The sequence below is a fragment of the Mytilus trossulus genome, unplaced genomic scaffold, assembly GCF_036588685.1.
Source record: "Mytilus trossulus isolate FHL-02 unplaced genomic scaffold, PNRI_Mtr1.1.1.hap1 h1tg000234l__unscaffolded, whole genome shotgun sequence".
Lineage (NCBI taxonomy): Eukaryota > Metazoa > Mollusca > Bivalvia > Mytilida > Mytilidae > Mytilus > Mytilus trossulus.
In genome coordinates, this window is record NW_026963315.1 from 3135271 (window position 1) to 3159451 (window position 24181).

The window sequence follows — 24181 nt, forward strand, 5'->3', positions numbered from 1 at the left end:
GTCTGCATGTTGAGCTATATTTACAAATGATGTCCTTATACCGATGATAAAATGTAGTAAATGTTTTGACTAGTTTGTGATATCGAAAACCCTGGTGTAATATTTTTTCAGTAATACATAAGTTTCTCTCGTTAAAATCTAAAACATTGTTACATACACGAGCGAATCGTACAAGTTGAGATATATAAACACCGTAAGATGGTGACAATGGAACGTCACCGTCTAAAAATGGATTTTTTTGGTACCAAACTTGGACAGAAGCTGGTTTATTATCATATTAAGATAGTATCAAGAAGTAAATTTTGTGAAAAAAAATCCTGTTTTTCCATATATTATTTATAAATAGACTTAATTTTTTTTCTGCCAGGAAACAATATATTCACTCTGTGGTTAAAGTTTTTGAAATTCTAATAACTTTCTTAAACCATCCTGGATGTGTACCAAACTTAGACAAAAGCTTGTTTATGATCAAAAGCTAGTATCTAAAAAGAAATTTCGTTAAAAAAAATTACCTGTTTTTTCGTATTTTACTGATAAATGGACTTTCTTCCTGTTAACATTACATACAGTCTGCAGTTAAAGTTTTTAAAACATTTATTAGATTTATAAACTATCCTGGATTTTTACCAAACTTGGACAGAAGCTTCTTACAATCAAAAGATTATATTGAGATGAATATTTTTATTATTTCTTTTCATCGTTTTTGTTGAGCCTGCCGCGATTAACAGCAAAAGTAGGCGAGACACTGGGTTCCGCGAAACCCTTGCACATTTTTTAAGAAGGCGAAGCATTTTTCTCCCTTGCATGTTCCTATGATCCTAAAAACACCAATAACTTAATAGAACTTTTCATTTCGTTTTGAATTAAAAATATGCAATATAAATTGATCAATAAATTTGAGAATGGAAATGGGGAATGTGTCAAAGAGACAACAACCCGACCAAATAAAAAACAACAGCAGAAGGTCACCAACAGGTCTTCAATGTAGCGAGAAATTCCCGCACCCGGAGGCGTCCTTCAGCTGGCCCCTAAACAAATATATACTAGTTCAGTGATAATGCCAATTAAGCCCCTCTTTTCTCCCTTAAATTTGTTCTTTCTAAAACACAAACTCCCATTTACGAAATTAAGGAAAAAGTCCCCAAAACTGTCTCGAATAAAGGGAAAGGGAAGGAGGTTGGATCATCTAAAAATGAAAACTGTTAATTGAGTTTTGAATATATATGTGATTGGACGTCAACGCAATCTTTAAAAGTATCACTATTATGATAAAACCATACTATTGGTAGAGAAATTTACAATTTGTTGTATCAAATTGATAATTTTTATATTGTTAATTTGTTATATCAAATTGATAATTTGTCAAAGTCAAATCAAATTATCATGTAGTTTCAAGTGTTATATCAAATTGATAATCTGTTTTACCTACCACTAAATTAAGCTGTCATATGATCCCTTACAGATTTTGTCTGTCATAAACTGGATAAAAGGTCCAAATGTTGACATTGTTAAATAAAAACAAAACTGAGGTATTTACCTGAATGTTTCAGTGATAAAAAGGGGGGGTCATTTAAAAAAATATATAATTTTTAATTGCTATTTTTCTCTATTATTTATGGATATTTAGTATAATCCGATGATTTATTTCATTTATAAATCTATTGCTTATTTGTAAATAAACTTTCTTGTCAAATATTTTTCTTATTTTCGCCAATATTTTTCGCTTCTTGCCCATGGTGACGCTTCTTGTTGCTATATTTCCTTTTGTCGTAATTAGCGAGACCATGTGCGTAGTAATACATAGTTGATGTATTTTTAGTCTTAGAAGTAAATTCTGTCTAAATGTCAACAACTGTTTGTAATATGATCACTGAAAACTAAAATTAAAATAAAAATGTATTTCAATAATCAAAATTTCAAAAGAAACTGGATGTGAACTATTTTTTTTTAGATAACCGGAAACAGCAGTTGACGCTTTATTTTGAGCAAATAGGCTTCGCAGAATTTTCAAAGCATGAAGTATCCAAAAGACGAAATACATCTTCTTTAAACCTTTTGGGTTTTAATGTATGAAAACTGAATTACGAAATATTTCTTAAAAGTTGTTCATCATGTTTAAAATTAGTGATACTTGTTGAAGATTCCATTGCAAGTGTAAATAAACAGGTCCAAGCACGAAAAATATTTTCAACCTGGTAGTTTTCACATGTAACAGGCTGCATGTAACCCTGAACACTATAATAGTATACCATGTCAGTTGTCGATACCTAGTGTTATAAGTCAATCGTATTTTTCTTTGTACTTCTTCTTTATTACTGTCAATGTCAATGACATTAGATTATTAACACATACTTGACAAACATGACAAAACCAAACCTGATGAACCCAGATAATTTTTATTTTTGTTCCTCAGGCCTGTTGGTACAAATTATCTCAATGTGCTGATTTTCTCTTTCGTGCATTTTGCTCAACATACTTTTCTCTCTGTGCTTTAAAAGGGTATGTGCTGGTTCACTTAAGATTCGGATTGAGACACTTATTTTTTTTTTTTTTTTTGTCAAATGATAGAATGCACCTAATCGCTATTTATTCCATTCCGGATAAGTTCTAAAATTACACAACTTTTTCATCCAGTCGAAGCTATCTTGGACCCTGTTTAAACAATTCATCACGCATGATACTTTTTAATGAGACCTGTTTAAACTACCGTAAATACTTCAAACAAAATATTTTTTTACTTCAATTTTAATTTCGAAAAAAGTGGATCAAACTATATCAAAGTTTCTTGATGATCACTTTCTAAAGTTTTCCCTCCCTCAGCTCACTGCTGATGACCTCCATTTTCGGCCTGCGTGACCTAAACAGGAAGTTGTATAAATGACTGTTTTTCCAGGAATGGACTAAATAGCGATAAGGTGTATTGGTTGCATTATTCAAAATGTATGGAGTACTGTTGTTAAATTCCATTGATGTTGCAGTGCCCTAGCTACTAAGTTTTTATTGAAGCCTGTGCCTTTATTCTGTCGTCCTTAAGGCGCCCTGCTGTTTTAATCGCGTAAAAATCTGCAATTTCTGCCTTTGAAATACTGGTAAATTCGTAATTCTTTCATGAACGGGAAGTTCAGCTCCTGTGCAAACTGTCAAATTAGGTAACCCCTTAAGTGTATGGCTTCTCCTGGCAGCTTTGGTGTCTTCTTCTTCTCTTCTTCTTCTTTAAGGTCAACAAGGCTTCAATACTGAAGAATACATGTTGTTTAAAGACATTGTTAATTAATACCCAATTATCTTAGCTTTAGGTCATACATAATTTTTGTATATCAACAAAATGAGTTACTCCCCCTTATTTATCACCTTTTCACATTAATTTAATGCAAATACATATTAGAATATTAATTAATTTTTTTTTTAATTAAAAGCAAATCAAAAATAATTATTTTGAAAATGATATTTTGCATCTTTACTTCCAATAACTGATCTATCAAGTGCAATGATGTATAAAAAAAAATCACAATATCTGCTTACAGACTTGGTAAGATTGGTATTGTAACAGCAACAATATAATATGAAGGAAACAGCTTCCTAAAAAAATTTCAGCATCATGACCATAGATTTAAGAAGTCAACCATATAAAATAGTGCCAAAAGTGTTGAAATATATAACTCCATTTGATGTGTCCAATCAAATTTTTAAAACATCTTGATTGATCGTATTTACCTGACACACCGAAATAAGCCAATATGTACTTCTGAATTGTCGAGAAAATGACATTTACCATGTTAACTGACCATGTCAAGTCAGTTTTTCACGCTTTTGCTGTGTTAAAATAAATAGAAATAAAGCAATTATTATCTGATTTTACAGCTAACTTTGACAAATATTTTACTGAATTGTTTACCGAAAGAAGTTTCCATGTTCATTTACATTGCTAGGCAGTCAAGGATATAACTCTATAGGGTTATTACAGAAAAATAACTTGCATTTGTTATTGTGGACTAAAATATAAAAGAACTGTGATAACATATATATATGTTACATGTTTCAAAGGGACAATTTACATCACAAGTTCAGTTAAAATTATTCAAGTTCTATCGATATTGCTATTGTCTTTATGTACATGATGTATACTTAACTATAGAAAGATATAACAGTTCATAGTTAGCCAATTTTGCATAGTACGTACACCTATGTTATTACAGAAAAAATATGCCTGTAATAACTAAAGGGTGTTATCACAGCTTCTCGATATCATTCCAAAACATTTGCTCAGACATAAATCATATATAGCGCTGAGGTTCAATGTGTTTTAACTTTTTGTCAGAAAATAATGACCAGAGCATGTAATAAGGGTTCTGCGCAAGCTTCCCAGTAATTCCCAAGTGTCTGACATAACAATTTGCATTCCTTTAATAACTGAGTCTGACTGGTAGGTACATTTTTTAGATAAGACCTTTTATAACAGATCACTTGATAAGATCAGTTTCTGTAAATTATTCAGGCGAAGGAGTTATCAAGTACTACTGTAGAGGGGGATAGGACCTTTATCGGGACTCCGGGATTAGTTGTTTTTAAGCCCAGGATTTCGGGATTGACCCTTCCGTGATCTGGGAATTCTTTTTTTCGAATTTCAGGACCTCAGGATTTCGTGTTTTTTAAGCCCGGAAATACATGTTTTTAAGCTCAGGATTTAGGGATCAGGACCCCTCCTACCCTCCCTCACTGTACAACTCCAAGTCTTTAACCTGAAAACCCTCCTTGCATGTCATGGCCATTCTATGACCTGTTCAAACTTTTCCATGCAGTTGGCATTCAACAATGTTCTTGTGTTTGTTTTAATTTGTTGCTTTTGAACAGTAGAATATTTAAAATATGGAATAGAAATACAACATGTAGTTTTAAGTAGGTCAGAGTCAATATTTCTAATCCTTTTTATGCAACGTTTAATTTTCATTGCAGATTAAATTTGTTGAACAGTATTATTAAGACAAGAAGTCATGAACATGATGAACAAAAAGAAGGATTCACAATCCAATCCAGTTAAATCTAAGGTATTTGTTACTGGTTATACATATACTGTGGATTCATTTATTTTCATGGGTACCAATTTTCGTGGATTGCGGAAAACTTGCATTTTTGTGGATATTTAATACGTTGTTTAAGAAAAGTTTGCATACATTCCTATTGAAATTTTGTATTTCGTTTAACATTTAAATTTGTGGTTCCCCTATTCCCACGAAATCCACGAAAACTGGTATCCAACGAATATTAATGAATCCACAGTATGCAGGTGATATCAAGACAGTATAATGTTATGTGTATGATTTGGTTTACACTGTGATTACCAGTCTACCTTAGAATCAGACAGCGGTGAGAACATGACAAATAAAAACCCACTCAGAATATATAAAGCTGCATGAATATAACATTCATTTCTTTTCCTGTTCCGGTATTTTAAGATATATTTGGTTGAAATGTACTTGAAATTAGCAATTAAGGGGAAATAACTGTCATTTACCATTATTCTAACCAAAAGTTAGAGATTTCTCAAATTACCAGACACCCAGAAATGAAAGATCTACCATTCCTAACTCAGGGTGATGGTAACTTCAAGATATGATGGTATGGTCAGTGTTGTTTTTTTTCTGCCATGTTTTGAAACTTAACAAACTTGTATACACCTTAAAAATATTTACTGAAGAATAATTCACTTTATATTTAAAAAAAATATTACACAATTGGCCGTTTCAGAATCTAAAGCATCATGGGTAATTTCATTGTTTGTACCCGAAAGTGAAAATAATGTTACATCATTGGTTAAATTTCCATTGTTTATAACGCTTTAAACCCATCAAAATGCTTTGGTGTACGCTTTTGAAAATATTACCCAGGATGCATTAGATTCTGAAACGGCGAATTGAAATAAAGATTAGAGGAAGTTGATGTAAGCAACTTCAGGTCACTGCAGGAAACAGCCTTCTAACACAGTAAACTTATAAAAGGATTACAAAACAAGAAACAATATATAAAAAAACACCAATTTTAACAGTTATTATTACTTATAAGCTAATAAATTAATTGACAAGACAAGACAACTGTGTACTACAAGGACAAAAAAATGATGAGTTTATAAAAAAGAAGATATGGTATGATTGCCAATGAGACAACTATCCCCCTAAGACCAAAATGACACAGACATTAACAACTATAGGTCACCGTACAGCCTTCAACAATGAGCAAAGCCCATACCGCATAGTCAGCTGTAAAAGGCCCTGATAAGATGTTTGTGTACTCTTAGTTTTGGAAACAACATTAGATCAAACTATAGAAATCAACTGGAAAGAACTTAATGTATCTGGTCCATACATAAAGCAAAGAAAAGCAACTTTAAAAAAAAAAAAACATATTTATTTTTAGTTACAAGTCCAAACTTAATTTGGATTTGACAGGTCAAATTAAAAAAATAATATTTGACATAATATTTTCCAATTTAAGGCAACCAAGCAGAAGACAGTTGCAGTGAAATCCAGAATAAAAGGAGCACCAGTAAAAAGGTATATTTAGAGTTACAAGGATAAAGGTCTAAAAAAAATTGTTAAACATAAATGTTTGGTGTAGCTATCAGTATAAAAAAACAATTACTAAAAATATTATAAGATGTGATATGATTGCCAATAAGACATTTATTCATCTAAGTCAAATGAAGTGGATGTAAGCAATTTCAGGCAACTCTATGGTCTTCAACAATCAGAGAAACCGCTACCATATAGTTGGCTATAAAAGCCTTGAAATGAAAAATATAAAACATTTCAATAAAGAAATTTAACGGCCTAATTTACAACAAAACAATTTACTAAAAGAAATATGTATGTTTCTCATTTGAATTGTTTTACATTGTCTTATTGGGCCTTTTATAGCTGACTATGTGGTATGGGCTTTACTCATTGTTGAAGGCCCTACGGTGGCCAATAGTTGTTAATGTCTGTGTCAATTTGGTCTCTTGTGGACAGTTGTCTCATCGGCAATCATACCACATCTTCTTTTTTATATAACTGACATGAACCAACTATATCCCCTGACAAACATGGCACATGTATTTTATGGCAAAAAGTAAGAAATTAGAAGGCATCTTAGGATGAGCCAAAGCATTTACCACAGTGTTGGCAAAAACATAAAAAAAGACTAGCATCAGTTCTCTAAATTATAGCAGCTGGAAGCTGAGAGGTAAGGTATGCTAGAATAAGGAAGCAGTACCTGATTCACAACTGACTGAAGAAATAAGAAAATAAATGGAAGCTCAAATGTACTTTTATCATGTTTATTGTTTGTAACTAGAACAACATGAATAAGGAGTTAAACTAATTGTCATACAAATTTGAGAAATGTATAAAATTTAATAGTATTCTGGTGAAATCAATTGCTCAGAGTATCCAGTCTGCTTCTTGAAACTATTTTTTTTTTTTCAAATGAATTTAAATACAAATAGATGTTAAGAAATCCAAAAATTTTTTTTGAACCTATTTAACTATCACGATATAATATTAAACCTCGTACAATGTTTCTTTTGAACTACCTGTATGATCATAAATTTCTTTGAAGGCCAAAATCTGCTGCGAAGGAAAAGACAAAAGTTAAGCCAGCACCTATTGTGTCAGCTGGATATTCGTTATACTCTGCACCATCAGACAATTCAGTAAATGGAGATTTCGATACGTGTAGTGAACTATTGGCCAGACTGAAAGAAAGAAGAAAAGGTACTAGTTTGTATGTGATATACACCATTTATTAATAAGAACATTTACACCACTTTGTCCAACTTGGAATTTCTCTGCAAAAAAAATACATTTGCAAATCAGAATAATTTGTTGTATATGACCGTAGGTAAAAATATTTCCTAAAAGTTGGTTTTCAGTAATCTTAAGTATTTCTCTCGAAATTTAGTTTAAAGAAAACTTTTTTACATCATTATTTATTATTATTTTCAGTGACAGGAAGTCATGTCCAACGTTTTTTAGATAAATTAGCCTCTTCTGATGACAGTCAGCAAACAGATCATTCCTCTCATTCTAATAGACTTACTGTTGTTTTACCTTCTGCCTACGATCTGGGTCTGTTTGTTTTGTCTTGCTTGTTTGGGTCTGTTTGAGTTGTATTCAGAAGCCTTTTTTCACTGGCATACATTGCTTGTTAAGGTCTTTCCTTTTACAAAAGGGAAAGACCTTACTGTATTTCTTCTGTTTATTATTATTATTATTCTTCCGCCAAACTTTGACGAAGTTAGCAGCCTTAACCGTAAGACGTGTCGCTTTCATGTTCACACTTTGTATCGGTGTCATGAATACCTATCTGGAACTCACCCTGTTAGTCGAAATATTTTGTCGGTTCGGAGTAATCCCTCCGTAACCAAAAAACCTTGTTATCGTTCCAACACCGTAACCATAATAGGTAGAAAAATAACTAAGGGTGAAATTTGTTCAGGACCAGACTCCGGTTCTTCGTTACATTTGGATCGAAAAGATTCAACGACTCATTGGTAGGGTTATGCCCCTATGAAAATTAACCGGTGTCGGTTGACCACCAAAACTCAGAAACCGTAAGTCGTAGACACCTAGGATCTTCACCAATCATCATCAATTTATGTATCTTTGAAAAATACCTCAAGGTCAAATTTGTATGTTGACCTTGACCTTTGACCTAACACCTTGTTATGGGATAATCTCAGAAACCATTATACTTACAGAAGTTTTAAATAGTGGAAAATGTTTGGGTCATTACGGCACAACTTTGTTACATTTTGACCGAAGAGATTTGACCTTTTTTTAAGGGGCATAACACCTGTTTTAGGTTTCTGGAAAGACAAAATCATCTTTTACTATATAACCAAAGGTCCTAGACCCATGGGGTCTTCGGCAATGACATTGGGGACTAATGACCTTGACAAAGGTCAAAAGGTCAAAGGTCAAGGTCATGTCCCATATAGCGAATTTGGTGTTTTTAACCTTATTTAAAGGTTTTTCAGTGTGTTTTAAAGCTTTTCAATACATTCTACGTCTATTTGAACATGTATTTTACATTACAAAAGGAAAGACCTCTCAATTGTTCAAGAACAATTGACAGTTTAATTTTGTGCTGTATTGCTTTTTGCACATGGTTTGTTTTGCTATTTTACATTTTGTTTGAAATTGTTGATATTTTCAACTGCACAGTGGCTAGATTTTAGATTTAATACAGATTTTTAAAAATAATTGAAGTATTTTATGAAATTTTTTTCAACTTCTATTGAATATTTGCAGTTATCATTATTAAGGTCTTTCCTTTTACAAAAGGGAAAGACCTTACTGTATTTCTTCTGTTTATTATTATTCTTCCGCCAAACTTTGACAAATTTATCCGCGTTAACTGTAAGACGTGTCGCTTTCATATTCACACTTTGTATCGGTGTCATGAATACCTATCCTGAACTCACCCTGTGAGTCGAAATATTTTGTCGGTTCGGAGTAATCCCTCCGAAACACAAAAACCTTGTTATCGTTCCAACACCGTAACCGTAATAGGTAGAAAAAAAACAAAGGATGAAATTTGTTCAGGACCAGACCCCGGTTCTTCGTTACATTTGGATCGAAAAGATTCAACGACTCTTTGGTAGGGTAATGCCCCTTTGAAAATTAACCGGTGTCGGTTGGCCACCAAAACTCAGAAACCGTAAGTCGTAAACACCTAGGATCTTCACCAATCATCATCAATTCATGTATCTTTGAAAAATACCTCAAGGTCAAATTTGTATGTTGACCTTGACCTTTGACCTAACACCTTGTTATGGGATAATCTCAAAAACCATTATACTTAGAGAAGTTTTAAATAGTGGAAAATGTTTGGGTCATTACAGCGCAACTTTGTTACATTTTGACCAAAGAGATTTGACCTTTCTATAAGGGGTATAACCCCTGTTTAAGGTTTCTGAAAAGACAAAATCAGCTTTTACTATATAACCAAAGGTCATAGACTCTTGGGGTCTTCAGTAATGGCATTGGGGACTAATGACCTTGACAAAGGTCAAAGGTCAAGGTCATGTCCCAAATAGCGAATTTATTGTTTTTAACCTTATTTAAAGGATTTTAAGTGTGTTTTCGAGCTTTTTAAGGTTGACCTTGACCTTTTCATTACATTCTACGTCTGTTGGAACATGTATTTTACATTACAAAAGGAAAGACCTCTCAATTGTTCAAGAACAATTGACAGTTTAATTATTGACTGCTATTGTTATAAATAAAATATTAATATGTATACTGTAAATTTAGAAAAATCTGCAATGTTTTTATTATTGCTAAAAAAATTTACAAACATGACATAATACAAGTAAAATTACGTAAGTATTTCTGTGTTGGCCTAAATAAATAAAAACAAGTAATTTATATTTTGATAATTTGTATGCAGCACTTCCTGAATCATAAAAAAATGATTTTCAAAGTGGTCCAAAATGCAGACACAGTATACATGGTATATGAATGCTTTATGATATGGCTATCAAATTTCATAAGGTTCCCCAATTCTCTATGTTATATCAAGATGAAGGCAGTCAAAAGAATTATTTAAATATTACAAGTTCGTTGTTTTTTTTTTCAAAGGATATATTGATTTTATCATGTTTATGGTGCACCAAGTAAATGTAAGTCACCGTCAATGATTGTTTTATGTACACACTCGAGTTTATCTGCCATAAACCTTCAAGTTGAAAGTAATTGTTTATACTTCTTTACAGTTATTTCTCAAGAATTGGACGTTCTCTGTTCAGCCATTGGTAAACCAGATCATTATAACTAACAATAACTATGATCCTGTATATCTGTGTAAAATTAAATTGTGTTATCACTATCTATCTTAAATAATCTTTCTTTCACATGTACTGGCAGTACTGCTACTACCACAAATCACAAGTATGACTGTATACACTACACACATAAGATTGTTTTTATGTTTTGCACTTTTGAATTTTTACCTTTGTTTTGTGTGACTTTAATACTTTTGTATGCTGGAGACATTTAGGGGCCCATGCAATGATATACATAGCCACTATGGGTAATTTTAGCTAAAATTAAGAGGCTCAGAGAAAAATTAATTGATCCTGCCTGGCATATATCCTTTTCTCCAAGTATTTTGATGAGTTAATTTTGAAATTTTTCATTTTTGTAGTAGGGCATTTTATTACTTTATTGATGCAATTGGGAATTAATTTGATTCTCATTAACATTGTTACAAATGTATGTGCTGTGCTCTTTGCAGTACGTATATAATTTTTATTATGAAATGAGAATAAGAAGATGGAGTGTTATTGCCAATGAGACAGACAAATATCTACTAGTAAGAGTTGGTAAGCAATACCAGAGACTAACATATGTAAAATATTGAGAATTGAATGAGAAATATTAATCATATTGAATCAATTACAGCCCTATAAAATGCCTTGCAGTTTAATCATATTGAAACAATAGTTCTGTAGAATGTCTTGTATACACATACATGTTCAATATCCCATTAAAGGTTGAAGCAAACATCTGAAAAGCTTTAAGTGTTATAGCGAACCAAATGAAAGTTTTCCACAGAGTCGTCTGCTTTTGACAAAGGTATTTAAACTTTTGCAAGTTTACCTGTCCCATTGAATCAATACAACAGGTATTGTTCTCAGTATAGTTTATTCACTTGGACATTTAAATTTCTTCTAGGAGAAATCTATCACTCATTGATTTATTTGCCTGACCAAAAAAATATCTTCTTTGTTGATTGAAATACATGTATAAAATCACATAACCTGCATGTGATACAGTATTTATTCAATATCAATAATATATTTTCAATCTGTTCAATATAAGCACTGATTTAATTATGAAAAGTTTATTTCTGATTTTTTTAACTACTGCATGCATTTATGTTTCAAAGAATCGTCATGTTTTTCGTGGTTCTTCAGTTATGAAGACCTTAATAATTATTTAAACATTATCATTTCAAGTTTTCAATTGTGAGCAGACCAAGAAATAGCAAATTTTAATAGGTAAATTGTTGAAATTTGATCAGAAATCAAACTTTTTTTTTTTTTTAAATCAGTGTTTATATCAAACAAATTGAAAATGTGTTATTGATTGAATAAATACAACATCGCATGCAGTTTTATAACTACTTATTTGTACATGTATTTCCATCCTTGACAGTTCAATTTTTTGTTCAGGTAAATTAATCAGTGAGTGATAGATTTTTCTTGCAAGAAATTTAAAGGTCCCATACCATTGAATAAACTATACAGAGAAGAATACCTATTGTATTTGTTAGATGGGACAATAGAACTTACAAAAGTTTAAATGGACAGGTAACTTGCAGGTGAATCTGTGGAAAACTATGATAGGATTTGCTATAATTTTTCAGGAGTGAGAAATTTAAGATTGGTGTAGTGAAAAGCCATGCAGTAACTTTTCATATAAATGATTTACTAATGTACTGTGTATATATACACTTCAGGTATCAGTCATCCTTACATTTACAGATATAAACCTAAGGAGATGTTGACTCTCATTTATGACTGATACATTGATTTAAAAAAAAATACACATTTTAAGATTTATGCCATTTTATTCATGTATTACCGTTATCCAATGGGCATTATATATTTTTTTGTTTAATTTCAGAATCTGTCCAGTCTGATACAAACGCCCCTTTCAATCTAAGATTATCCTCTTCTACGCCTGACCCAGAAAAAGCAACTTTCCTGACAGAACAAGGCAACATTTACCAGACTGTTCCCGAAAGAGATAGCTCTGGGCCAATAACCAAGGAAACAGCTACAAATAGACCAAATGTTCCCTTAATTTATCAAAGTCAACAGGGATTCAATTTGCCTCCAAGTGCAACAAGCATAAACATACCATTTGGTAGCTATGGTCAATTTACTGCTGTTGGTCACCAAGGTAACACAGCGGAAGTAGTAAATACTTCAAGTTCAGGATTTATACCTACATTAAATACTTATACGAATGTTGATATTCAGAATTGGGCTAGACGTGATAGTGATATTCAAACTTATCAGGCATATATACCAAGGGAATCAACAGGATTTTCTGTAAATGCTAAAAACCCAAAAGACAACAATGAATCGAAAGGAAACTCATCTGGCAGTTCTGGTGCCAAAGAAATTTCACACTTAATCTCCAGACAACAAAGCATCAATTCCAGTGGAACTGATTATGTTGTGTTGCCATGGCCTCAAGGGGGAACAGGTGGTAATGTTGTACCTCCTGGCACCCCTGTTTTCCAGTTACAAAATGGACTGTTCCAAATCAGACCTGCCAATGTGCAGGGTCAAGGTCAAACACAATATACAAATGAACAATCAAGACAAGTAAAAAGGAAAACACCAAGCCCTGTCCAGAATGATTTAGGAGGCAGTTATTTAGCAACTGATGCTTTCCAAATTCCAGAGAGGGACAATGGACCATCGGTTCCTCCAGGAGTGAGGAAGACCTCTTCAGTTGGATTGACACAAGAAACTCTGTCATCCATAACTGGGACAAATTCACCGCATCAAACAATTACACCCCTCAGTCAGCGGACAACTTCTGCTACCATGACACCAAGAACAGAGTCCTCCGTAAACACAGAAAGTGTTCATAATATATCAAGCAATAAAAATTCAGATGGAAACCAGTCAAAAGAGAATTCAGGAGAGAAAAAGGATGTTCCAAATAGTTCAGTAGGCATTAAACAAGATTCAAATATGGTTGGCAATTTTTTCCAAGGACAGAGTACAAGTTTGAATTCTGACAATGTGAGAAATATAAGTGACCTCAGACAGAATGTTAGTAACCAGTTGGGTAACAGGAATCTAGTAGGTCAAAATATAAGTGGACATAGTTCTCAGGGTCAAGGGCAAATGTTTCTTCTTCAGACTTCTCAAGGAGGTGTAATGGGTAATAACTCTTCGTTTCAGCTCATTCCAGTCTCAGTCTTGCCAAATTCTAATTTACATAGTGTAAACAATGCTTCAGTTTCCACAACAACTTGCCAACCAGAAGTAAATGCAAATAAACAACAGGAAGCTGTTGACATACCAGGGGAAACAACTCATGCCAATATTGCCAATCCATGGAGTAAAGTTAAAATGGATGCTGGTCTGAAAAAGTTGAGATACCTATTGGGAGAGTTAAAGGAATGTGGAAAGATTGGCAGTAAGTTTTAATGAAATATATTTAGACTGATATAAGTTTAGCTTTGAATATGATCTAAAAATTAGAAGATATGATATGATTGCCAATGAGATAACTATTTCATCAAAGACCATATGTAAAAGTTAACAACTATAGGTTACCATATGGGTGATGATATGGCCTTCAACAATGAGCAAACCCCATACTGAATAGCAAGGCAGAAATAATTGACAACCTAGGAAAATTTTACTCATCTGATGTCATACAACAATGGGTTGAAGAATTACAAGTCTGATAAATTGTAAAGACTACATAGGAAAGCAATAAAATTTTATAATCTTAAAACAGCACATCTATTTTTTATTCAAAATTGTAAAAAACTTTATTAGATTGCTTAAGTCTGTTCATCTACAGAACAATTAAGTTTCACTATTGGGCAATGGGGGTGATTTTTTAGTGAATAATGGTGAATACTTACATGTTTTAGTGATTGTAATTTGTAAATCACTTTAGAATATCTCTCTGTATATATTTTATCTATGTATTTTGACTAAATCAACTATTGTGTATTTCATGTTGTTTTCAATGACTTGGATTATTTTTTTTCAGAGGATGTTGAAGTATCGAGGCTAGTTAAGGAAGTTGAGAAAACCATAGAAACCATCCCAACACTGAGTAGTAAATTTAATTTAATGGCAGAAATTGATCTGTGTTTACAACCACTAAGGAATGAGAATTGTCAGTTAAGGCGGTAAGTTTCATGTCTTGTTGGAAGGCGATCTTCTCCTTTTTTAGCTCACCTGACCTTTCAGTTGTCATGAATCCATCTGCGTCCTTTGTTTAATATTCACATAGACCAAGGTGAGCGACACAGGCTCTTTAGAGCCTCTAGTTTTGACATGTGACAAAAGCCATTTAACTATATCATTATGCATATCATACAATCAACACCTTTATTAATTAGTCCTTTGATGTCGATAGCTAAGAATGCAATCAGCTGATTATTGATTTTCTGTCAAAATCTTAACGAGTTCAAGGATTCCGAGTATTGTCTGATCGGAAAAGTCAGAGAAACCCGAAAAAAGTAAATAAACAAGATGGCTGAAAATAAATCGTTATATATATTTCTTTCGCCAAATTCTTTCGCCAATGACGAATTTAATCGCAACAATTATTATTTTTTCGCAAATTGCGAAAGTGGCGACCGCCAGCGGAAACCCTGGTCAATTGACCCCTTCAGGGGGCTCGCAGGTCTAAATCCATTTTTTTATTTAATATAGGATTTCGCCTTATTTTTCTATAAATGAACTTTATTTTCTATCTAATAGAAAAATGAAATAAAAAAATGGGGTCACGTTCATTTACGCTCACAATCTGCCTTCGAAAGAAGCCAACATTTTTGTTAATGTTCTTTTTTTCTGTTGAACTAATAGGAGAAAAATCAGTAATATCGAAATAAAAAAAGAACCTAATTACAGGAATCGCTTAAATTTTACAATTATTTAGTTTATGAACAGCTTATTGGAAAAACAACAATAAAAAATATGGGTCACTGATGAGTTAAAAAAGATATTTCAATTTTAATGCCAAAAAATTGCATTTTTGCACCAAAGGGAGATAATTAAAAGCTTTTCCAATGATATGTACATTTTAAAAGTCACCTGTGGCCAACACGAAAAGATTTTTTGGAATGATTTTTGTACCCTAAGATAAAGTAACAACTACTAAATGTAATTTATTAAATTTGAAATGAAAAACAAAAGTTTAATTTTTTTCTGAAAATCTTATACCCGCGAGTCTCCTTAAGGAGTTATTTTCCTGTATAGTCAATTGCTAATAATTTTTATAAATTTTTGTAAACTTTTAGGATATATTTTCCACTGTAATTACTGGGCAAAGTTCATTATAAATAGAGATACTTGTAGCAGCAAGAATGTTCAGTAAAGTAAGATCTACAAACACATCACCATCACCAAAACACAATTTTGTCATGAATTTATCAATGTCCATTGTTTAATATGCACATAGACCAAGGTGAGCGACACAGGCTCTCAAGAGCCTCTCCTTTTAAGCAGGGTACTTGGATGACAAAACTTCTACATGGTTAAAATCTCTAGTTTTATTGTTAAATTAATTTCGTTTTAAAATTGAATGCTGCAGCCACAATATTTCATATGTGTAGGAAAATTTCTTCTATTCCAGTACACTTGTATAATTTCTTGGTAGTTAATTAGCTATTCTAGAATAAAATAGTGAAAGCTTACATTTTCTGACACTTGAATATTCAAATTTTCAATTTTTGAGGTAGAAAGATGTTTCAACACACAAAGAACTAATAATTTAAAATAGATCATTCTATGTAACATTTTGAACAGCATCTTTTGTTGCTCAATTCACTGTAAATTGTCAATTATTTGACTAAATGATGTTTGCAAAACAGTGACATTTTTTAATATATAAAATTTTTCCTGCTGTAATGTTTCCGGTTATTATATATGCTAACAATTATGTGTTTTTTTTATATATTTTCAGACAACTTAGACTTGTAAACCAAAAAGTTAAAGAAAAAGAAGTTGTGAAAGAAAAAGCTGCCTTAGATTTTGATGGTAAATTAGGAGAAATGATAAACTAGAAAATAGATCTGAACTTATCATAGTTAAAAAAATTGACAAAGTTATAGGGGAAATGGATATTCAATTGTATCTTTTGATACACATTAGATTTTTAAAAATACATCTTTGTATGCCCCTGTTGTAGCAGAGGGGGCATTAAGTTTACCCTTCCGTCTGTACAATCATACATACGTCGATACATCCCAAAGTTGTTTTCTGTTCTGTTATTTTAGTTTGCCTCAACCAAATGTTATAAAACTTATACACAATGATAATTACAACTAAACACAGATCAAGTTTAAATTTTAGTGGCGTCACTTTAACCTTTCTAGAGTTATGCTCCTTTACTAATGAAAAAAATGCTATATTTGTTTCCGTTCTTCAACTTAAGTTTACCGCAACCTAATGTCATGAAACCTATAAACAATGATTATTACCACAAACACAGTTTGAATTTGGGTAGGGTCACATTTATTGTTCTAAAGTTATGCCCCTTTACAAATGAAACAATAGCTGGATTTTTCATTTCCATTCTTCAACTTAAGTTTGCCTCAACCAAATTTTATGAAACTTTTACACAAAACTCAGATCAAGTTCAAATTTGGGTACCGTCACTTTTACTGTTCTTCAGTTATGTTCCTTTATAACTTTACATGATATGCAAGCTGTCGCATCATTTGTGTCCCATAGACACATTTCCATTTATTTAAGATCAGTTCAGTCATTGGAAAAATGAGGAAAGTAGCAATTTTACTCTCCGTATTTACAGTAATACAGGAATATTTTGCTTAAAGATATTCTATTATTCGTTGTAAAACTTTTTGATTTTCTTCTCAAATTAGAAAGTAATTTAGTTAAATCTTTGAAGGGATTTGAATTTCAGAATAATGTCATTTCAATTGAAAGTGGGGTTGAGGACCCATGGGCACCTTGGACTGTTTTCTGCTCTTTGTCTCAATGATACATTCCCTGTTTCTATTCTCTATTCTATAAGTATCTTTATTTTGTAGGAATGGGTTTATGTGAGGTTGCTCTATTAAAATTTGCCTATTTCGCTCTACACACGTCACAGACCCATCATATTTGAAACATTTAACTACTTTTCAATAAATTTTGGAGGATTTCACTAATGAAGTTCTTACTATGAGAGGTTCTTTCTTTTTCAGTGATACACCTTCAAGCCAGTAATACAGCTTTACAGAAACAGGTTAAAGATGAGAAGGAGACCAAAGTAAAGCTAGCCTTGGAACTAAAGGATTTACACTCACAGATAATGAGAATGAAGATAGAAAGAAATAAACTTCTGGCTGCTCTCAGTGAAAAGGTAAAGATGTTTTTCTGTCCAACATTATAACTTTTAGCAGGGGGTGAAATTTATTTTAAATTTCAATTGCTACAATATATATAAAAAAGAAGATGTGGTATGATTGCCTATGATACAACTGTCCACAAGAGACCAAAATGACACAGACATTAACAACTATAGGTCACGTACCACCTTCAACAATGAGCAAATCCCATACCGCATAGTCAGCTATAAAAGGCCCCGATAAAACGATGTAAAACAATTCAAACGAGAATTATATAAAAAAATGAACGAAAAACAAATATGTAACACATTAACAAAAGACAACCACTGAATTACAGGCTCCTGACTTGGGACATGCACATACAGAAATAATGTGGCGGGGTTAGAAACAAGCACATTATTCATGGTTCATATTTATGGACAAGCCTTGCCTGTTTAACTATTTGCTACCATCAAATCTTCAATTGTAGGCAGCTGTTCTTTAAAACATTTTATGTATAAAAACAAATAAGATTTGGTAAACATAGGTTTAACACCTAATGAAGGTCACTTATTGATGACCCATTAAAGTAAATACTGTGGATTCATTTGTTTTCGTGGTTATCAATTTTTGTGGATTGCTGAAAACTTGCATTTCCGTTGACATAAGATTTCTTCATGAAACACCAAAAAAATGGGTATCCAACAAATAATAGTGAATCCACAGTAGCATGCTTTCTGTATCTAGAATTTTTTAATATGTATATTTTAAAAGTATACTTGCAAGTGTTTAAACTCTGGACATTCTATTAGAAAATGAGATTCATCGTTGATTTAATGTAAAAAACAAATGTAATATGTAGTGTTTTGAACCTTGTTTGTTTTTAGGAAACAGATGAGTTGAAGGTCAAACAGGAATGTTTATCAGATACCCAGCGGTTCCGACATGAGATTGAAGAGTTACAACGTCAGACAGATGGTATTCAGATGAAACATGAGAGTCTGGAACAGGAAAATCATATTCTACAAATCACAGTTCAACAGAGAGATACAGAAATCTGCAAAATGCAGGAAGTTGTCAAGTAAGATGTTGCCATTTTTCATGGGCATTGAATCCCCTCCTGGGTCTCTTGATAGCACGCTTGATTCAAAAACTTCAAAAACATGGTTTTGTTTCTGGCCCTAAACCAGAGCAATTTTAAGACTAAACAAAATACAGGAAGTCAACAAGCTAATAAGATGTAAAAGTTGTCAAGTAAGATGTGGCCATTTCTCGATTGGGAATGTTTCGAGGGCATTGAATCACTGCATTGGTCTCTTGATAGCATGCTTTGTTAATGTGTTACATATTTGTTTTTCATTCATTTTTTGTACATAAATAAGGCCGTAAGTTTTCTTGTTTGATTGTTTTACATTGTCATTTCGGAGCCTTTTATAGCTGACTATGGGGTATATAGACTTTGCTCAAGGTCGTACAGTGACCTATAGTTGTTAATTTCTGGTCTCTTGTGGAGAGTTGTCTCATTGGAAATCAAACTACATCTTCTTTTTTATATTGATTGAAATACTGCAAAAACATGGCTTTGTGTCTGGCCTACATCAGAGCAATTTTAAGACAAAATGCAGGAAGTTGACAAGCTAGTAAGATGTGGAAAGTTGTCAAGTAAGATCTGGCTATTTTTCTAATGTTTCATGGGCATTGAATCCCTTCATGGGTCTCTTGATAGCATGCTTGATTGAAATACTGCAAAAATATGGTTTTGTTCCTGGTCTTACATCAGAGCAATTTTAAGACTATAAATAAAATGCAGGAAGCTGACAAGATAGTAAGATGTGGAAATTTTATTTTCCTTCAGGATTGTTTCATTTAATGGATCTTTTTGTTAATATGTTTGTAGCGTGGTTGTTTTGAATGCTGGAGAGCAAGTTTTTTTCTGATGATCAGCCCTGTCCCAAACAAATCTAAAATATTTATATATACGCAACATAAAAGTTCGTACATAAATTTATTGACTTGTTTTCCTGAATATATTACATTTTTGTGGGTAATATATTTCATGGTTTCATGGTTTGCACATAAGCCTATATGAAGTTTATATTTTTACAAATTTAAAATGACAAAGTCACTTTTTAACACTCAAGAATTCCCTACAGAAATAATAAAAAATCCAGAATTATTTACAAGTCTGTAATTTTTTTTTGCAAGTTTGTAAATTGTATTTCTGCATGACCAGTAGCCTTTGTTTTTATTACAGTGAAGTAAAAGATTGTGTGGCTTCACTGATCCAGGAGTTAGAAGAGAGTAAAGTAGGAGATAAGAGTTTTGTATCAAACAACAGCTTTAGTTTACAGAAATTGATAAAAGTCCTTGGTGAAGATAGTGTTGCAAGGTATGTTTTAAGGTAGTACAGTAGACTCCGGCCAATGGGATACCCAAAATGTCAGCTTAAAATATTCGATTGTCCAATATATTCAATTAGCCGGTGAACGTATATTCCTCCAAGTTTTTTTTTCAAAATTGACAGACACAATCCTAAGATACCAATAGCTACTAAAGCTGTTTTATTAATGGAAAATTGTAACTAATTTAATGTTTTTTTCAGGTACAAGATCGGATAATATTCGGTTGATTGAGTCGCTAAAAGATCGATCAGTTGATTATAATGTATTTTGTTTATCTGTCAGTCTATTGATTTTTTAATTATGTGTTGATTATCTGAATAAAATATGTACCTCTTAAATAATGAGACTTATTGTTTTTGCGTGATTTGTTTCATTTGTGTGTTAAAACACGTAAAAGTTAAAAATAACTATGAATTCTCGGAAGTAGGCCACAGGTAAAATATAAAAATAACTATGAATTCTCGGAAGTAGGCCACAGGTAAATCTATTAATAGCTTCGAGTACTCTAAACGATAATCGAACTCGGATCTAATTTTCTACAGTTTTTTATTTATGAAACACATTTCCAATTTCAAGTAATACAACTATTTTTATGATTATAAAATTGGACATCAAGATGAGTAAAATTTATTTGCTTTTCTATCTAATCTGTCGTGGTTTAAAATAAAAGGCTGAATATTATGTAAATTAGGAAAATGGCGTACATGTGTACAAGTTACATAATTCTATTTCACCTGGGATATGCTATTGACACACGATTCCTTATTTTTACACGAGACTTCTATATATATTTTAATAAATTGTTGAGAAAGAGGTACATTTCATTCATATTTGATAAATATTGATGAACATCGCGCACAGTTTATCATTTCTGTCGTGTCTTTGTTTGTGAAGTAAATGATAACGATCACATTTGGATAAACACATAACAAACACATCTTAGGCAAAATATAATATCAGATTCATAAAATAAACAAGACAACAAGAAAAATATGTTTTATTTGTCTATAAAAGATTGTTTTTATTAATAAAATGAAACATTTCTGTACTGAAGCTTTCTTGAACTTCGTAATGGCGCAACTTCGGGCTTCATTTCCTGTGAAGAAAAATATGAAATTATTTCAAAATATTCGATTGTACATGGTTTTCACACATTTTTCATGAATATTCCTATCCAATTAGCCGATATATTCTAATAACCGATATTCGATTATCCGATGTATTTTGACTGAAATGTATAGGGAATGGTTTGGTGTTTTGAAATAATATTACAATAGCCGATATATTCGTTTAACCGATATCCGATTAGGTGGAGTCTACTGTATATTACAAAATTTAGACTAATCTGAACATAAAGGTGTCTTCAAAGCTGAAACATAGCTCTGAATCATAATTAAAGACACTTATATATTGTCGTGTTAAAAGGATAAAATACATGGTTGGCCACATTGTGCCCTGTAAATTCAATAAAAATGGAAAATAACCATTATTAATATAAAAAAAAAAATCAGACATTTTAAACAGAAAAAAAAAGAAGATAATGTAAATATTGTCTTACATTTGATGCCATATTTTGTGAGATAAAATAAAGGAGATTTTCCATATTTTTAAATCAAAACAGGACGACTGAACTTGCAGATATATACCACTTAATAATTACCCAGAATTACTTTTGCCAGTGGTTAAGACAAAACAAGCAGTAAATGATGTCCTATGCACATATAGTCCTGTTTGGAAAAAAAAAGAATGTTTTATTGTTCAGAAAACAAAAATACATATATAGAAAAAATAAATATTCTTTCAATTTATAATCTTAAATGTTTTTGTTTATTTTCTTCAGCTTTACACATGGAAAACAACCTCCTAATCGGCAACAGTACACAAATACTCATCAGAGCCTGTATTTAGTCACAAAGGAACCACCGAAACCAACTCCAAGACTAACAAAGCAGGCATTGGCAACACATGACCAAAAACAGCCTCATGGTGGCAGCCGTGGTAAAATGTTTACCTATGACGCTCATCATAATGAAGACTTCAAAACTAGCAATTCAGACACTGAAGTTGAATTAAATGTTGTAAATCATGGGCAGAGAAGAAAACAATCTCCTGGAAGAAGAAGACATAGTTTATCACCTCCAAGTAAAAGAGTTCCATTAAGGGAGAGAAATATTAGCGGAAAACATAAATCACCTGAACCAAAAAAGCAGACTTTTGCAAAGCAAACTTCACTAAGAAATGAGGATGTAGGAAAAAACAGAAGAAATTTAAATCGATCTTTGTCTCCAGCTAATTCAAGAAATCCTAAGGTTGCTTTTGATTTCTCTAAAACTTCATATAGGCATGATAGTGACGATTTTCAAGAGGAAAATTATTTAGCGTCAAATGTTCAACAAAGCTGTAATCAATCTGAAGCTTCTCGCTATAGTGTTACAGACTATTTTAGAAAGTATCCTCAGAGTCAACCAAACAGCAGTGATACTTATAGAAAACGTCTACATCAGCGCTCATACAGCCAACCAAATCATTATGAACATTCAAATAGTAAATGGACATCAGCACCAATTGCATCACTGCCAAAAGAATTTACTTCTCCTGTTCGAAGTAGTAGTAGAAATAATCCATCTGCTCTTTCTCCGCAAGACAATTTGTATCACGGAACTGCGCTAGATAACTCATTAAGTGCTATTACTGACGATAATATATCAAGTGTGTCAGAAAGAACGTCTACCTCGACAGCTACAACTGTTAACGATACATCTTTTAGAAGGGGCATTGCTGCTCTTGATGCAAATATTCTCAAATTGCAGCTAGCATTGCAGAAAACTAAGAGCATGCTGTCATGATTTTGGTTTTGTGAATCAATATTTAACATGTTTAATTAAGTTATTTATTATGAGATTTTTGGTAATATTTATATATATAATTATGTGGAATATTTATATAGTTTTGAAAATAGATATACTAGTGAAGTTATATGTTTTTCGTTATAATTGCTGTTCAATTAACATAGTCAGAGACCAATCAGGGTTACATATTTGATAGTTTTATAGACACTTGCAGTAACCCTTGAAATTAAACATTTTCTTTAGTATTCTTATATACAATTTACTTAAGGTCATAGATAATCATTCGGCTTTCAATATTAAATAAACTTTATATGAATGAATGAAGTCACAACTTAGATCTGCATTTATGAACCAAATACATTATAAAATTGAGAATGGAAATGAGGAATATGTCAAAGAGACAACAACTTGACCAGATAGCAGATAACAGCTGAAGGCCACCAATGGGGCTTAAATGCAGGGAGACAATCCCACACTTGTAAGTGGGCCTCTGCCAGCCCCTAGATAAAAATGTGTACTAGTTCAGTGAAAATGGAAGTCATACTAAATTCCAAAACATATAAATGGACTTAAATTAAAAAAAATACAAAACTAACAATGGCCAGATGCTCACAAAAAGATGTTGGAGAATTGTCAATTAAGATGCTAGATATATATGTATGTCAATGAGACATAAAAATAGAAAGAAAAGAACCTTACGGTGACCTGTAATTACGTGTATCCACATCATTTGGGCTCTAGTGGATAGTTGTCTCCTTGGCAATCATACCATGTGACATCTCCTTATTTTATATTGATGCCAATATATAAACTACAACAGTTGCTATAGAAAAAGAACAATAAGAT

At 32.2% G+C, this 24181-nt stretch overlaps 1 protein-coding gene across 3 annotated transcripts; it reads left to right on the forward strand.

The window, feature by feature from the left end:
• The first annotated feature begins 1970 nt into the window (after nt 1-1970).
• On the forward strand, nt 1971-23462 carry LOC134701280 (uncharacterized). 3 transcript variants are annotated; one of them, XM_063562408.1, is made up of 11 exons: nt 1971-2067; nt 4954-5045; nt 6490-6548; nt 7594-7748; nt 12669-14204; nt 14793-14934; nt 16716-16789; nt 17962-18119; nt 18972-19165; nt 20339-20473; nt 22327-23462. In XM_063562408.1, the coding sequence occupies exons 2-11, from the start codon at nt 4992-4994 to the stop codon at nt 23330-23332; spliced, it is 3513 nt and encodes a 1170-aa protein (XP_063418478.1). In that variant the 5' UTR covers nt 1971-2067; nt 4954-4991; the 3' UTR covers nt 23333-23462. The 3 variants fall into 3 exon arrangements, with proteins under 3 accessions (XP_063418478.1, XP_063418479.1, XP_063418480.1); XM_063562409.1 differs by lacking the exon at nt 1971-2067 and adding an exon at nt 2118-2154; XM_063562410.1 differs by lacking the exon at nt 1971-2067 and adding an exon at nt 2202-2252.
• Nucleotides 23463-24181: the final 719 nt, after the last annotated feature.

Bases quoted from the DNA above. Each gene is read 5' to 3' on its own strand.
- LOC134701280 (XM_063562408.1), top strand. From the start codon at position 4,992: ATGAACATGATGAACAAAAAGAAGGATTCACAATCCAATCCAGTTAAA. The intron at 6,549-7,593 runs GTATATTTAGAG...ATTTCTTTGAAG, and splicing joins AAAGGAGCACCAGTAAAAAG to GCCAAAATCTGCTGCGAAGG. The intron at 14,205-14,792 runs GTAAGTTTTAAT...ATTTTTTTTCAG, and splicing joins GGAATGTGGAAAGATTGGCA to AGGATGTTGAAGTATCGAGG.